Raw genomic sequence first — 14,559 nt, forward strand, 5'->3', positions numbered from 1 at the left:
GATTTTTCTGTTTGTTTCACATATAGTTTGACATTGAACCGGGGAAAAGATTCACAGATTGTATAAATGAAAATTTAATACTCTTGGGATATTTAGTTCAAATCTCAGAGTAGGATAAGTTTTCTCGATTACAAGTTGTCTACTATTCTCACCTGCCTTTTTTCATGTACATGAACTTTGTTTTCGATTATGCTTTCACTTTGCTTTAACCAAGAAAATAATATTAAAGCTTAAAATATGTTAGAGATGTGTGAAATCTTAAGAAATCATAGCAGTTATCAGCAACAAAATTAACGGTTTATTCATTCGAATCAGGTGATTATTCAAAATGCTCTAATTATGAACATGATGTTTGTGATACATATGTTGTATTCTTCTTAATAGTTGATTGTTTATCTTACATGGTTCAAATTCTCTGATGTTTTACATCTTTATAGTATCAGAATTGATAGTATCTTTTTTTTCAGGGGATGTAGTCATGGGTTGAGCAGTTAATTTGAAGCTCAAGGTTCCATCCATGATAATTGAGCAGTGTACTCGAAAGTGGAAAGGGCTGTCATTATTACATTATTGCAATGTTCAATCATTTTAACATTACAGTTATAGTCAAATTTGACAAAATTAAAACATTTGTTTAAGTAAAGGGAAATTTGCGTGAACCTGTAGGAACTAGCATTGCTATGGGAATGGGGAATGTAATCCATTGTTACCTGTCATCTCTATCTTGGCAGCTTTCAATGTTGTTCACAGAGGAGTGTGACAAGGTGCGGGATCTAATGCACGTTCACTCCTTCAGTTATGATTTCCATCTGCGGATCATTCATCAATATCTGGTTGGCCGTCAGATGACTCTGAGACAGGGATACCACCTCACTAGCTTCCTAGAAGATTTTATTTGTTACCATCCAGATATTCCAAAATATGGAAGGAATCATACCTTTGAGGGTAAGAGAAATATTACTCATAGATGTTATGAGATGTATGTTAAAAGAAATCAAAAGAGTATGATGCACAACCTTATGGTTTACCAGTTATCATATGTATATTATAATTATAACATTTTACTCTTTTGGGAATCAATTTCTCACATTAAAAATGTAGCCTGTTACGCATTGTGAATTGATTATTGTGTGTAAGGAAGACAACACAATGGATGCTTAAGCATTACAAATTCTTTGTCGTTCGCAGTATGAGGATTTGGGAGATGGAGGAAGAAAGCCAAGTTAAAACTTATGACATGACTAATGTTGAAAAAGTTCAGATATACCACATATTAAAGAGTTAAACTGAAATATTTTAATTGAATTTTTAATGTCTTGATCTGGTTTTAAAATACTTTTTATTTTAGGATCTATAGCCCTCTCCACAAACATGACAACGGCCCATCAGCTATACAACTATATCACTGATCATGCCAGCACATATGGAATGAAACCACTCCGCATGTCAAGAACAGCGATGAGCATGGATGGTAGAAAGGGAACCCAGAATACAGAAATGCATGAATATGCACTTGTGGCACTCTGGAATAGGTATGTGGCTTCTGTTTGTATATCTGTCTCCTAATTAATTATCACTTGAAGTTTAAGTGTCCTGCAAAGAACCTGACAGATGCAGTACATCATCAGCACTTCCATTGGGAATTCAGCCTTGGAATTGCAACCGGTGCATCGTGCATTTATATAGTATCTTCAAGGGTGTACTGGTCCTTGCAGGAAGGACAGATGACCAAAGAGCTAGAATGGCGAAGTGGGTTTCCAGAACTGATCTCATGATAACTATTGATAAAATAATGCAAATGGGAAGTTGTCAGAAGATAAGAATTAGAGTACCGTTATCTTGGAGCGCTCTTGGGCCGAAGCTAAGATTAACTGAAAAGAGGAAGGTAAACCATGAAGAGAATTTGAAAGAAAAATGGTTCTTTTAAAATCAGATTCAGATTATTTATCACATGAATAGGATACCAAAGGATTGGAGGATAGCCAATGTTGCTCTTTGTTCTGCTGTTTAAAAAGGGCTCTAAACAGAAGCTAGGAAATTATAGGCCAGTGAGTCTCACATCATTTGTGGGAAAGTTATTGGAAAGTATTCTAAGGTACCAGATATATTTGGGTAGACATGGACTGTTTAAGGATTGTCAGCATGGCTTTGTGCATGTTAGGTAAAATCTAACCAATCTTATAGTTTTTCAAGGAAGTTACCAGGAAAGTGGATGAAGGCAAGACAGAGGATGTTGACTATATGGAACCTAGTAAGCCATTTGGCAAGGTCCCACATGAGAGGTGGGTGAAGAAGGTTCACTCACTCAGCAATCAGGATGAGGTAGTAAATTGGATTAGACATTGGCTTTGTAGGGGAAGCCAGAGAGTGTAGTAGGTGATTGCCTCTCTGACTGGTGGCCTGTGACTGCAGGTGTGCCACAGGGATCAGTTCTGGGTCCTTTGCCATGTATATCAGTGATCTGGATGATAATGTGGTTAACAGAGTCAGCAAACTTGTGGATGACACCAAGAATGGGGGTATAGTGGACAGTGAAGAAGTCTATCATGGCTTGCAGAGGGATCTGCATCAGCTGGAAAAATTAGCTGGAAAATGGCAGATGGAATTTAATGCAAACAAATGAGAGGTTTCGCACTTCGGTAGAACCAACCAGGGTAGGTCTTACGGAGTGAACAGTAAGGCACTGAAGCGTGTGGTGGAACAAAGGGATCTAAGGATACAGGTCTATTATTGAAAGTAGCGTCACAGATAGATAGGGTCATAAAGAAATCTTTTGGCAATTGGCCTTCATAAATCAGTATATTGAGAACAGTAGATGGAATGTTATGCTGAAGTTGTATAAAACATTGGTGGGGCTTAACTTGGAATATTGTGTGCAGTTTTGGTCACCTACCTACGGGAAAGATTTAAACAAGGTTGAAAGAGTGCAGAGAAAATTTACAAGGATGTTGCCGGGTCTGGAGGACCTGAGTTATAAAGAAAGATTGAATAAGTTAGGACTGTATTCTTTAGAATGTAGAAGATTGAGAGGAGATTTGATAAAGGTATACAAAATCATGAGAGGTATAGATAGAGTAAATGTAAGCTCTCTTTTTCCACTGAGGTTCAGTGAAACTACAACCAGAGGTCATGGGTTAAGGGTGAAAGGTGATAACTTTAAGGGCGACATGAGGGAAACTTCTTCACTCAGAGGGCCATGAGTGTGTAGAATGAGTTACCAGCACAAGTGATGCTTGTGAGCTTGATTTCAATGTTTAAGGGAAGTTTGAATAGGTACATGGATAGTAGGTATATGGAGGGCTATGGTCCCCGTGCAGGTCGATAGGAATAGGCAGTTTAAGTGGTTTCAGCATGCTCTAGATGGGCCAAAGGGCCTTTTTCTGTGATGTACTTCTCTATGACTCTATCTAGGGACTAGTATCTAGCCTGGAAGAACTGCTGAGTGCAATAGTCAAGCGACAGTCTGACACAGGAATTATGCCTTAAAAACTCCTCTGCCACAATCTTTGTCTATCTCATGTTACACTGACAGAACACACCCATGAGAAGCGGAGACACAGAAGTAGGGCGGAGAAAAAAAACCCTTGGAATCTTGAACAATGTCTCCAGGTTCCGTGATATCTCAAGGCATCAGGTCAAATACTGAGAAGGAAGCCTCCTAATTACCACTGCGCATCCTTGAATAATAAATTAATAAATGCTGTCAGATGTGCAATGATACTGAGAATGCCCAAGGCAGCAGTATGCACTCTTGATGGGGAGCAATGGTGTCACCACCGCAGATCCCATCTGTGTTCTGAAGTTCACTGCTGTCTGACTGCTTCTGCAGCAGATAGTGAGTGAACCAGTACAAGGGGATATACGTGTAATAAAGTCCCATCTCCACATCAAGGACAGCCTCCTCTCTGTAATGTCGGTGCTATAACTTTGCTAACAGGGATAGACCCAGAAGACATCAGACTGCTTAAAACTAGCATCTGTGAGTTGCTATGGACTATCATTGTCAGCGGCAGTAATGATGGCCATTGCAAACTGAAGTCTCATGACCTAGCAGATTCCTCATTCTATTTACAAATAAGCCAGATATGCAGAAAGTGTGCAGAAGTACTTGTTAGGAATATCATAACCATATTTAAAAATGATGGGAATGAAAGTGATATTTAAAAATTGGGAGAAGCCAAAGGAAGCAACGGTCATGACACAATTGCCAAACTTTCAGAATCAACCTGCACCGTTTCCAGAGATAGGTTAGTGGGGCTGCCAGGTGCTTAGTGAAGGCTTTGGGCTTTGGGTGGAATTAATGGGCATTCATACATTTACACTACAATCGATTGACAGAGTCTCCCACCAGCGGGTGGGACTGCTGCACAGACAATGACAGAGGTGAATGACTGTCGACCAGACACTTGTATCAGCCTAGCTGCAAAACAGAACTACTTGCAATATCTATAGCATGAAATGGAAAGAGCGAAGCAATCTACAACCATCAGATTAGATCAAAGTTCCTTCGGTCTGCCCCATCTTGGCAGGAAAGCTGGTGGACAATTAACCTACTAATGGGAGGAAGAAGCTTCAAGAACATCCTCATTCTCAGAAAGGCATTAGAGGCTAAAGAGGAGCTGGAACTGCCTATTTCATAATTCATCTCAGCCTTCTCCTGAGATTCCTACGAGCTAAAGTCATATCAAGCCATGGCTGAGAGCACAAGATACAGAAAGACTTTGGAACCAGACATCTTCTCAACTGTAGTACCAAAGATCTGCATTTAGAACCAGCTATGCCACCAACACAGATGTTCCTGTACAATTATAACCATCTCAATGTGAAATATATCCCAGCTCCGTGCTCTCTATGATCAGCATAATTAAGAAAGTCATTACTGACAGTACTATCAAGCAGTTGTGGTTATGACCTAGGTTTTGCCAGCACCATTTGGCTGCAGATCTTAACATAACCATTGTACAAATATATATTATATCCAAGCTTTAAATTCTAAAGGTGAAGCGAAGATGGCGGCTCTTAAATCAAGGCATCATTTGACTGAGTGTGACATCAAGGTGCCTTGGTAAAACTGATGGCAATGGGCATCCATCATGAAGGCTCCATCACCCAGGATATGCCTTCTCATCAGAGAGGAGGTGCAGGAGCCTGAAGACACATTCTCAGTGTTTTAAGGACAACTTCTTCCTCTCCCCTTTCAGATTTATGAATGGCTCATTAACGTATGAACACTACCTCATTATTATTTTGCTCTATTTTTGCACTACTTACTTATTTTTATATATATATATATATTTATTTTCATAATTTATATATTCGAGTTGGTGAACTGAGTAGTGTTCAAGGACTCAGAAGATTTTTTTGTATTTACATTATTTGTTGCATTTGCACATTGGTTTTTTGTGGGTCTTTGAGTGCAGTTTTTCATTGATTCCATCGTGTTTCTTTGTGTCTACTTTGAATTCCCGCAAGCAAATAAATCTCAGGATAGTAAATGGTAACATATAGGTACTTTGATAATAAATTTGCTTTGAACTTCAAAGTTTCTTTCTTATGAGCTCAAATTACCCGAGATTGTACTCTAACTTTTCTTGATAGCAACCCCAATTAGGTTTAGAAGTGTTCCTTTTTTAACTTCTCAAGCCAGGTTTTGGATGTGATGACAGTATATCTGTCTAAAAGAATGGACAGAGAACAGTTGTGTTCACGACTCATTATGTGTTATGTAGTTGAAGGATATTTGCTGCAGTAGTTTAAAATAATGTTTTGGGACTTTTTGTTTCATGAATTCAAGTCAAAGCAATGTAGAAATAACAATTAAACTTTGATATCCTTGATGATGGAGAACAACATCAAGACATTGCTGGCATGCCAGAAAATAGGATCTAAAATGCTGCCAGACGGTGGGGTGGTTGGGATGATGCTGTTGCAACAATTATTAAATTGCCCACACACCCTACAACATTATGCACAGTATAATAAACTTCTCAAGTGAATGGGAAGAAATGATATAAAGCATGGAAACAGGTAGTCTATCCCAACTGTAATGCGCCATTTATTCTCCACTCAAATCCTCAATCAAGTCTCGTCCACTCAATTTTCCTCTGCCTCAAAAGCTTCACAGTGAATAGAGAGTTCTGGAGAGTCTTGGGATCACAAGTACATAGTTTCCTGAAAGCAGTGTCACGGGTGAATATGTCATTTAGTATACCGGTTGTTCATCAGACAGGGCACTGAGTTTAAGAACTGGGATGTAATGTTGCCGTAGTATAAGATGTTGGTGAGGTCACAATTGGACTATTGTGTACAGTTTTAGTTGTGCTGTTATAGGAAAGGCATTAAGCTGGATAGAGTACAGAAAGAATTTATGAAAGTGATGACAGGACTCAAGGGCCTAAGTTATAGGAAAAGTGTGGACAGTCTAGGAGTATAGGAGACTGAGGGTGACTTTATAGTTGTGTTAAAATCATGCAGGGCATAGATAAGGTGAGTGCACAGAGGTTTTTTTTCTGAAGAAAAGAGAAGCAATAATTAATGTTTAAAGTGAGAATTTAGAAGGGATTTGAGGAGAACCTTCCTCACAGAAAGGGGGGTGCGTGGGTGCGTAAGTCAAATGATCTCCCAGAGAAAGTGGTTGAGGCTAGTACAATAACATTTGAAAATCATTTGGAAGGTGCATGGATAGGAAAGTTATACAATATCGGCCAGATGGGAGCAAATGGCGTCAGCTTGGTTGAGCATATTGGTCAGTATGGATGAGTTACTCACGTTCTGTTTCCATGTTGTATCACTGTGACTCAGTTTCAAATAAGAATATGCATACAGGTATACAAGTCATCCTTTGGAAACAAATACTGTAGATCCTATTTTTACAGATACACATTGGTCAACTGTGTCCAGAGTTGGAATATATGTATAAATCACAACTAGTCTGTTCATGAATTTAATTAAATTATGGGAGCTCATTCATATGTACAGTTGTCCATGTTTGTAATCTGGGGATGGTCTATATATCAAATTGTCAACTTTCATTGGTGATTGTGTTAGTTTAGAGAAATGACACAGCAGTGACAGGAATTTGATTTTCTTGTAGATCTGGATCATACAAAGATTCTGAAGGAATCAGACATCACGATGAATTTGATGTGTCTCTGTTAGTGTGTCACAGTGCAGGACCTTTCGAAGAACAGCCAGAAACAGAACACAACATGCTACGGTGAGATGCCCTTTACCAATTTTGAATAATTCAGATGGCAATATTTTGGAATCTTAAAATATTTTCTTTCTTTTTAATGCTTATGAATAGATTTTTTTAATTCATTGACCTTTCCTCAGCTGGGAGGAGAAGAGCATTCTAAGCATTGAAAAATGCTACTGCAGTGAGAAGTATTCGATCAAGGCACGACAGCGCAAGCGCGTGGACGTCAGCGAGTTAGACCAGCGGGAGAGATTTAAATGGAAGACAGCTTTATAGAGCGGGCAACAGAGCAGGAAGGCTTTGGCTTAATGGGGCTTAGGTGATAACGGGTAGAGGTGAGGTGAGTTACTTATGAGGAATAGAAACAGGAAGTGTGTGTGTGAGGCCGTTGTTCTCTACTGGGTTTCGGATGTGGGATGTCCGGGAGATTCCCAGCCTCCTGTATGGCCACATCTGCACCAGGTGCATCGAGCTGCAGCTCGATGACCTTCATCTGGTCAGGGAGAGTGAGGAGGTGATACCAGCAATGTAGGTAGGGAAAGGGAGGAGGTCCTGACAACAGACTACAGGGTGTTAGGAAGGAAGTATCTCAAAGGTAGTAATTTCAGGATTACTGCCTGTGCCATGTGACAGTGAGCATAGGAATTGAATGAGGTGGAGGATAAATGCATGACTGAGGGATTGGAGCAGGGGACAGGGGTCAGGGATTCAGATTTCTGGATCATTGGGACCTCTTTTGGGGCAGGTGTGACCTGTACAAAAAGGATGGGTTGCACTTGAATCCGAGGGGGACCAATATCCTGACAGGGAAGTTTGCTGAGGCTGTTGGGGAGAGTTTAAGCTAGAGTTGCTGGGGGGTGGGAACCAAACTGAACAGACAGGGGAAGGGGTAGTTGGCTCACAAATAGAGAAAGCTTGTAGACATTGCGAGAGGGAGGATAGGCAGGTGATAGAGAAGGAATGTGCTCAGACCAATGGTTTGAGGTGTATATATTTTAATGCAAGGAGTATTATGGACAAAACAGATGAGCTTAGAATGTGGATCAGAACTTGGAACTATGACGTTGTGGCCATTACAGAGACTTGAATGGCTCAGGGGCAGGAATGGTTACTTAGAGTGCCAGGCTTTAGATGTTTCAGAAAGAACAGGGAGGGAAGCAAAAGAGGTGGGGGCATGGCATCAGTGATAAGAGATAGTGTCACGGCTGCAGAAAAGAAGGAAGTCATGGAGGGATTGTCTACGGAGTCTCTGGGTGGAAGTTAGGAACAGGAAGGGGTCAATAACTGTATTGGATGTTTTTTTATAGACCACCCAGTAGTAACAGGGACATCGAGGAGGAGATGTGGAGACAGATTCTGGAAATGTGTAATAATAACGGGTTTGTAGCGGTGGGAGATTTTAATTACCCAAATATTGATTGGCATCTCCCTAGAGCAAGGGGTTTAGATGGGGTGGAGTTTGTTAGGTGTGTTCAGGAAGGTGTCTTGACACAGTATGTAGATAAGCCTACAAGAGGAAAGGCTGTACTTGCTCTGGTATTGGAAAATGAACCTGGTCAGGTGTCAGGTCTCTCAGTGGGAGAGCATTTTGGAGAAAGTGATCACAATTCTATCTCCTTTACCATAGCATTGGAAAGGGATAGGAACAGACAAGTTAGGAAAGCATGTAATTGGATTAAGGGGAAATATGAGGCTATCAGGCAGGAACTTGGAAGCATAAATTGGGAACAGATGTTCTCAGGAAACTGTACGGCAGAAATGTGGCAAATGTTCAGAGGATATTTGCATGGCATTCTGCATAGGTACGTTCCAGTGAGACAGGGAAAGGATGGTAGGGTACAGGTTGTTTTAAATCTAGTCAAGAAGAAAAGAAAAGCTTATGTAAGGGTCAAAAAACTAGGTAATGATAGAGATCTAAGAGTATAAGGTTAGCAGGAAGAAGCTTAAGAATGAAATTAGGACAGCCAAAAAGGGCCATGAGAAGGATTAAGGAAAACCCCAAGGCATTCCACAAGTATGTGAAGAACAAGAGGATAAGACTTAAGAGAATAGGACCAATCAAATGTGACAGTAGAAAAGTGTGTATGGAGCTAGAGGAGATAGCAGAGATACTTAATGAATACTTTGCTTCAGTATTCACTACGGGAAAGGATCTTGGCGATTGTAGGGATAACTTACGGTGGACTGAAAAGCTTGGACATGTAGATATTAAGAAAGAGGATGTGCTGGAGCTTTTGGAAAGCATCAAATTGGATACGTCACTGGTACCGGAAGAGATGTACCCCAGGCTACTGTGGGAGATGAGGGAAGATATTGCTGAGCCTCTGACAATGATCTATGCATCGTCAATGGAGACGGGAGAGTTTCTGGAGGATTGGAGAATTGCAGATGTTGTTCCCTTATTCAAGAAAGAGAGTAGAGATAGCCCAGGAAATTATAAACCAGTGAGTCTTGCTTAAGTAGTTGGTAAGTTGATGGAAAAGATCGGAGAGGCAGGATTTATGAACATTCGGAGAGGCATAATATGATTAGGAATAGTCAGCAATGGCTTTGGCAAAGGCAGGTCATGCCTTACGAGTCTGATTGAATTTTTTGAGGATGTGTCTAAACACTTTGATGAAATTAGAGCCGTAGATGTAGTGTTTATGGATTTCAGCAAAGCATTTGATAAGGTACCCAATGCAAGGCTTATAGAGAAATAAGGAGGCATGGGATCCAAGAGGACATCCAAGGCAAATGGTATGTTGGCATTCATAGCAAAAGGATTTGAGTACAGGAGCAGGGAGGTTCTACTGCAGTTGTACAAGGCCTTGGTGAAACCTCACCTAGAATATTGTGTGCAGTTTTGGTTCCCTAATCTGAGGAAAGACATTCTTGCCATAGAGGGAGTACAGAGAAGGTTCACCAGATTGATTCCTGGGATGGCAGGACTTTCATATGAAGAAAGACTGGACCAACTAGGCTTATACTCACTGGAATTTAGAAGATTGAGGGGGGATCTTATTGACACGTATAAAATTCTAAAGGGATTGGACAGGCTAGATGCAGGAAGATTGTTTCCGATGTTGGGGAAGTCCAGAACGAGGGGTCACAGTTTAAGGATAAAGGGGAAGCCTCTTAGGACAGAGATGAGGAAAAACTTCTTCACACAGAGAGTGGTGAATCTGTGGAATTCTCTGCCACAGGAAACAGTTGAGGCCTGTTCATTGGCTATATTTAAGAGGAAGTTAGATATGGCGCTTGTGGCTGAGGGGATCGGGGGTATGGAGAGAAAGCAGGTACAGGGTTCTGAGTTGGATGATCAGCCATGATAATACTGAATGGCGGTGCAGGCTTGAAGGGCCAAATGGCCTACTCCTGCACCTATTTTCTATGTTCCTATGTTTCTATTGCTTTGTGGATCCAGAATTGGCTTGCCCACAGAAGGCAAAGAGTGGTTGTAGACAGGTCATATTCTGTATGGAGGTCGGTGACCAGTGGGGTGCCTCAGGGACCCCTTTTCTTTGTGATTTTTATTAATGACATGGATGAGGAAGTGGAGGGATGGGTTAGTAAATTTGCTGATGACACAAAGGTTGGGGGTGTTGTGGATAGTGTGGTGGGCTGTCAGAGGTTACAGCGAGACATCAATAGGATGCAAAACTGGGCTGAGAAGTGGCTGATGGAGTTCAACCTAGATAAGTGTGAGGTGGTTCATTTTGGTAGATCAAATATGATAGCAGAATATAGTATTAATGGTAAGACTGTTAGCAGTGTGGAGGATCAGAGGGGTCTTGGGGTCCGAGCCCATAGGGCACACAAAGCTGCTACGCAGATTGACTCTTGTTAAGAAGGCATACGGTGCATTGGCCTTCATCAACCGTGGGACTGAGTTTAGGAGCCGAGAGGTAATGTTGCAGCTATATAGGACCCTGGTCAGACCCCACTTGGAGTACTGTGCTCAGTTCTGGTCACCTCACTACAGGAAGGATGTGGAATTTATAGAAAGGGTGCAAAGAAAAATAAATAAATAAATAAAAAAGATTTTTTAAAAAAGAAGAAAGGGTGCAAAGGAGATTTACAAGGATGTTGTCTGGATTAGGGAGCATGCCTGATAAGAATAGGTTGAGTGAACTCGGCCTTTTTTCGCTGGAACGACGGATGAGAGGTGACCTGATAGAGGTGGATTAGATGATGAGAGGCATTGATCGTGTGGATAGTCAGAGGCCCTTTCCCAGGGCTGAGATGGCTAACACGAGAGGGCACAGGTTTAAGGTGCTTGGAGTAGGTACAGAGGAAATGTCAGGAGTAATTTTATGCAGAGAGTAGTGAGTGCGTGGAATGGGCTGCTGGTGGAGGCGGATACGATAGGGTCTTTTAAGCAACTCCTGGATAGGTACATGGTGCTTAGAAAAATAGAAGGCAATGGGTAACCCTAGGTAATTTCTAAAGTTAGTACACGTTCGGCACAGCTTTGTGGGCCGAAGGGCCTGTACTGTGCTGTAGGTTTTCTGCGTTTCTATGTCTATGTTTAAAAATTGTGGATCTCTGCTGAGTTTGTGTGTTTCACAGGGAATTGGATGGGAACTTATAAGAAGGGAATTATGACAATATGACGGGTAGTAGGACTGATGGTGAGGCATCTTTGACTGCGTCACTTCAAAGTGCAGTTGTAATTCTGTTTATGTCAAATATTACAAACATAAATCTGGAGCAATGTTATGCCAAGCTTGTTATGGTATTTAATAAAATCATGGCTAATCCTACAATTAATAAAGTTTCACTGAACAATTATAAGCATGCAGTTGATTATATAAAAATAATAAGCAAGTGTAGGAAAGCTAAACTACAAGAAAAATAACAATTTTAAATAATCCAACATTATAGTATGCGGGAGATGCCTAGAGATGTTCTGGTTTTCTCCTGATTTCCAATCACTCTGGTGTGGGGGTGAGTGGTAGAATCTGGGAGAGTGCATGAGAATGGCAACAGGATAGCATCACTGCAGATGGGTAATTGATTGTCAGCTCAGAATAAGTAGGATCTATTTTGTGCTATGTATCTCTATATCACTGCAATAAATCAAAAAAGTTAAGGCTTACAGCGCATCATTCCTTGCATTTTGCCTACCCGAACAAGGCCCATTTTGAATTTAGCCATTTAGCCAGCTAGACGGCTATCCAACTGATGCAAGTGCTACCATTTAAAAGAAATGGAGGAAAACAGATGTAGAGGCCTTTGAAATTAGAATATTTTAATCTGATTTTGTAAGAGTGGGGCTCTTCATTGAAGGTTAAATTTGTAGCCAGAGGTAGTGGTTAAGGTGGGTACAATAGTATCATCGAAGAAGCTATTGTCTAGGTACATAGAGGAGCAGGACTCAGGGATATGAACCAGAATCAGGTAATTGAGACTAAGTGAGTAGACAGCATAGAATAGTTGGGCTAAAGGGCCTATATCCACATTTTATCTGCTGTACGTACTGATATACAAGTTTCTTCACCCAGACTGTTTATTTTCCTGAGTAACTTACCTTGGAACACATTATCAGATGCTTTAAGAAAATTTAAGTACATTATAGTGCGTCTAGTTTAGTACCGGGAGTACTTGTGGAGCCTTGCGTACATTTCCAATTGAGTGAGCCTCATTTGAAAACACTGTATGTGTGAACACTCTGGTAACATGCTGTCAGTATGCTGGGCAATAAAGATCCTTTTTATGGCTTGGCTTTTGTCATTCTAGCATTTATTCTACCTAAATTTTGACACGATCTTTGTGTGAAATTGCTTATTATCTTCAAATAAGACATGGGTTGCTTTCATAATTGAAACATGTATGATTGTTTACATAAATGGTGATTTCAATAAATTTTGTTCTCCGAAACAAGATTCAATTAATTATAGAAAATTTAATCTAATCTTGCTCTGACTTCGTTGTTCATTCACAAATCTAATTAGCAAATGCGGACCTATTTGATGGAGTCCTTAGATGCAAGAAAGAGTACTTGTTAATTATGCTTTTGATCGATTTCTCTCTAAATTGTAATTGAAGTCCTTTCTGAATGGGATGCGGTTCATTGGGCAATAGAGCTGTGACTGAGTTTGGTTACAGTATTGCTTTCCATTGATTGGCTGGTAGTATGGTCAGTAGCAGAACCACAACCTAAGTCGGGTATTTGAAGAATGTGTGTGTGTACCTGTTACGCCACTGGTATTTAGGACAGCAGTGAAGATCATCCTTTTCCGCTGGTGTTCAGGGCTTTTCCTCATCATGCCAGTAGCTTCCTCTTGGCTTTCACTACTGTCAGTCACTTAAGTCCTGGGTGGAGACTCAGGAATACCATCGCACTCAGATGTAGAAGGATTCTTTATTGCTGTTCCCATAATAATTTTGTTTTACCAGCCCTGAGTTGAATCTCTGAACCTGGAGGACCAGTGGACCACTCTTAGTCTGACCTCTACCCTTTGATCTGTTTGGTATGGGTAACCCTACCAAGAGCCAAAGCTTAAAGCCTGACTCCAGCCAGTGTAGCTTTCTGGGTCATTGGGGCATGGAACCCTCCAATCCACGACAAGTTTGTGGTTTTCTTAGAGGGTTTGAAAAATAGAGTATACTTACTCTGCAAACCATACTCAAAAACCAGTTATTGAGATTTATTTGTGTTAAAATAAGGGAAGTAAAGTAAACCTAAAGAAGAATATTTGCTGAATGACAGTATTAGGTTAGATAATGCATCAGTTGTTTATTTTTCACTTGCTGAAAGGATGTAGTTAAACATTTAATAAAGAGCTTGTATTGGCTTGCGATTTTTCAGACAATGTAAACTAATACCAATGAATGTAAAGTATGATGCATGAGTTATAAGTGTGGGTCAATTGCATGGATCATTGAATTTGGGAAACCTAAGGACTTGTGACTAATAGTAGATATGTTAGACAAAGTAATTCAGAAAGTTAATAGCATATTGAGATTATATGACTGCAGCAGCAGAACACATTTATGAAAGCTATTTGATAGTTTACAATACATTGTTAAGCCCATAGTTTAAACCTAAATGTCACCTAAATGTGATGTGCTAAATGTCATTCAGGATGTTCCAGTGAAGATTAACAACACTCCTGCCAAATCTAAGAAGCTATTAGGGCACTTATTCAAAGTTATTTATTTAACTGATTAAACACGTGCTATCATTTAAAAGGAAGCCTGGAAAATAGGTTTAAGGGCCCTACATTGCTTTTTGTATGAAGAATGTTCTAATCTAATTTTATAGAACGCTGGCACCCCATTAAGGATTTTCTGGAACATGTCACATTCACTGGTTTACCCCTGCCCCATTCTACTAGTTACAACTATAAAACTGTAATAGATTTGTCAAAATGATT

General features: G+C 40.3%; 2 protein-coding genes across 8 annotated transcripts in view; one reads left to right on the forward strand and one right to left on the reverse strand.

Moving 5' to 3' along the window:
- The window catches only part of szt2 (SZT2 subunit of KICSTOR complex), a 242,331-nt gene that overhangs the window by 209,513 nt on the left and 18,259 nt on the right, over positions 1-14,559 (forward strand). For all 6 annotated transcript variants that reach the window (XM_073062784.1, XM_073062788.1, XM_073062786.1 and 3 more), the window contains 3 exons: positions 732-945; positions 1,349-1,532; positions 7,094-7,216. In XM_073062784.1, the coding sequence (XP_072918885.1) occupies positions 732-945; positions 1,349-1,532; positions 7,094-7,216 (521 nt within the window). The remainder of the gene's footprint in view (positions 1-731; positions 946-1,348; positions 1,533-7,093; positions 7,217-14,559) is intronic.
- Positions 1-14,559, reverse strand: part of hyi (hydroxypyruvate isomerase) — a 128,046-nt gene that overhangs the window by 14,257 nt on the left and 99,230 nt on the right. The window lies entirely within an intron of this gene.

The sequence above is a fragment of the Hemitrygon akajei genome, chromosome 12, assembly GCF_048418815.1.
Source record: "Hemitrygon akajei chromosome 12, sHemAka1.3, whole genome shotgun sequence".
NCBI lineage: Eukaryota > Metazoa > Chordata > Chondrichthyes > Myliobatiformes > Dasyatidae > Hemitrygon > Hemitrygon akajei.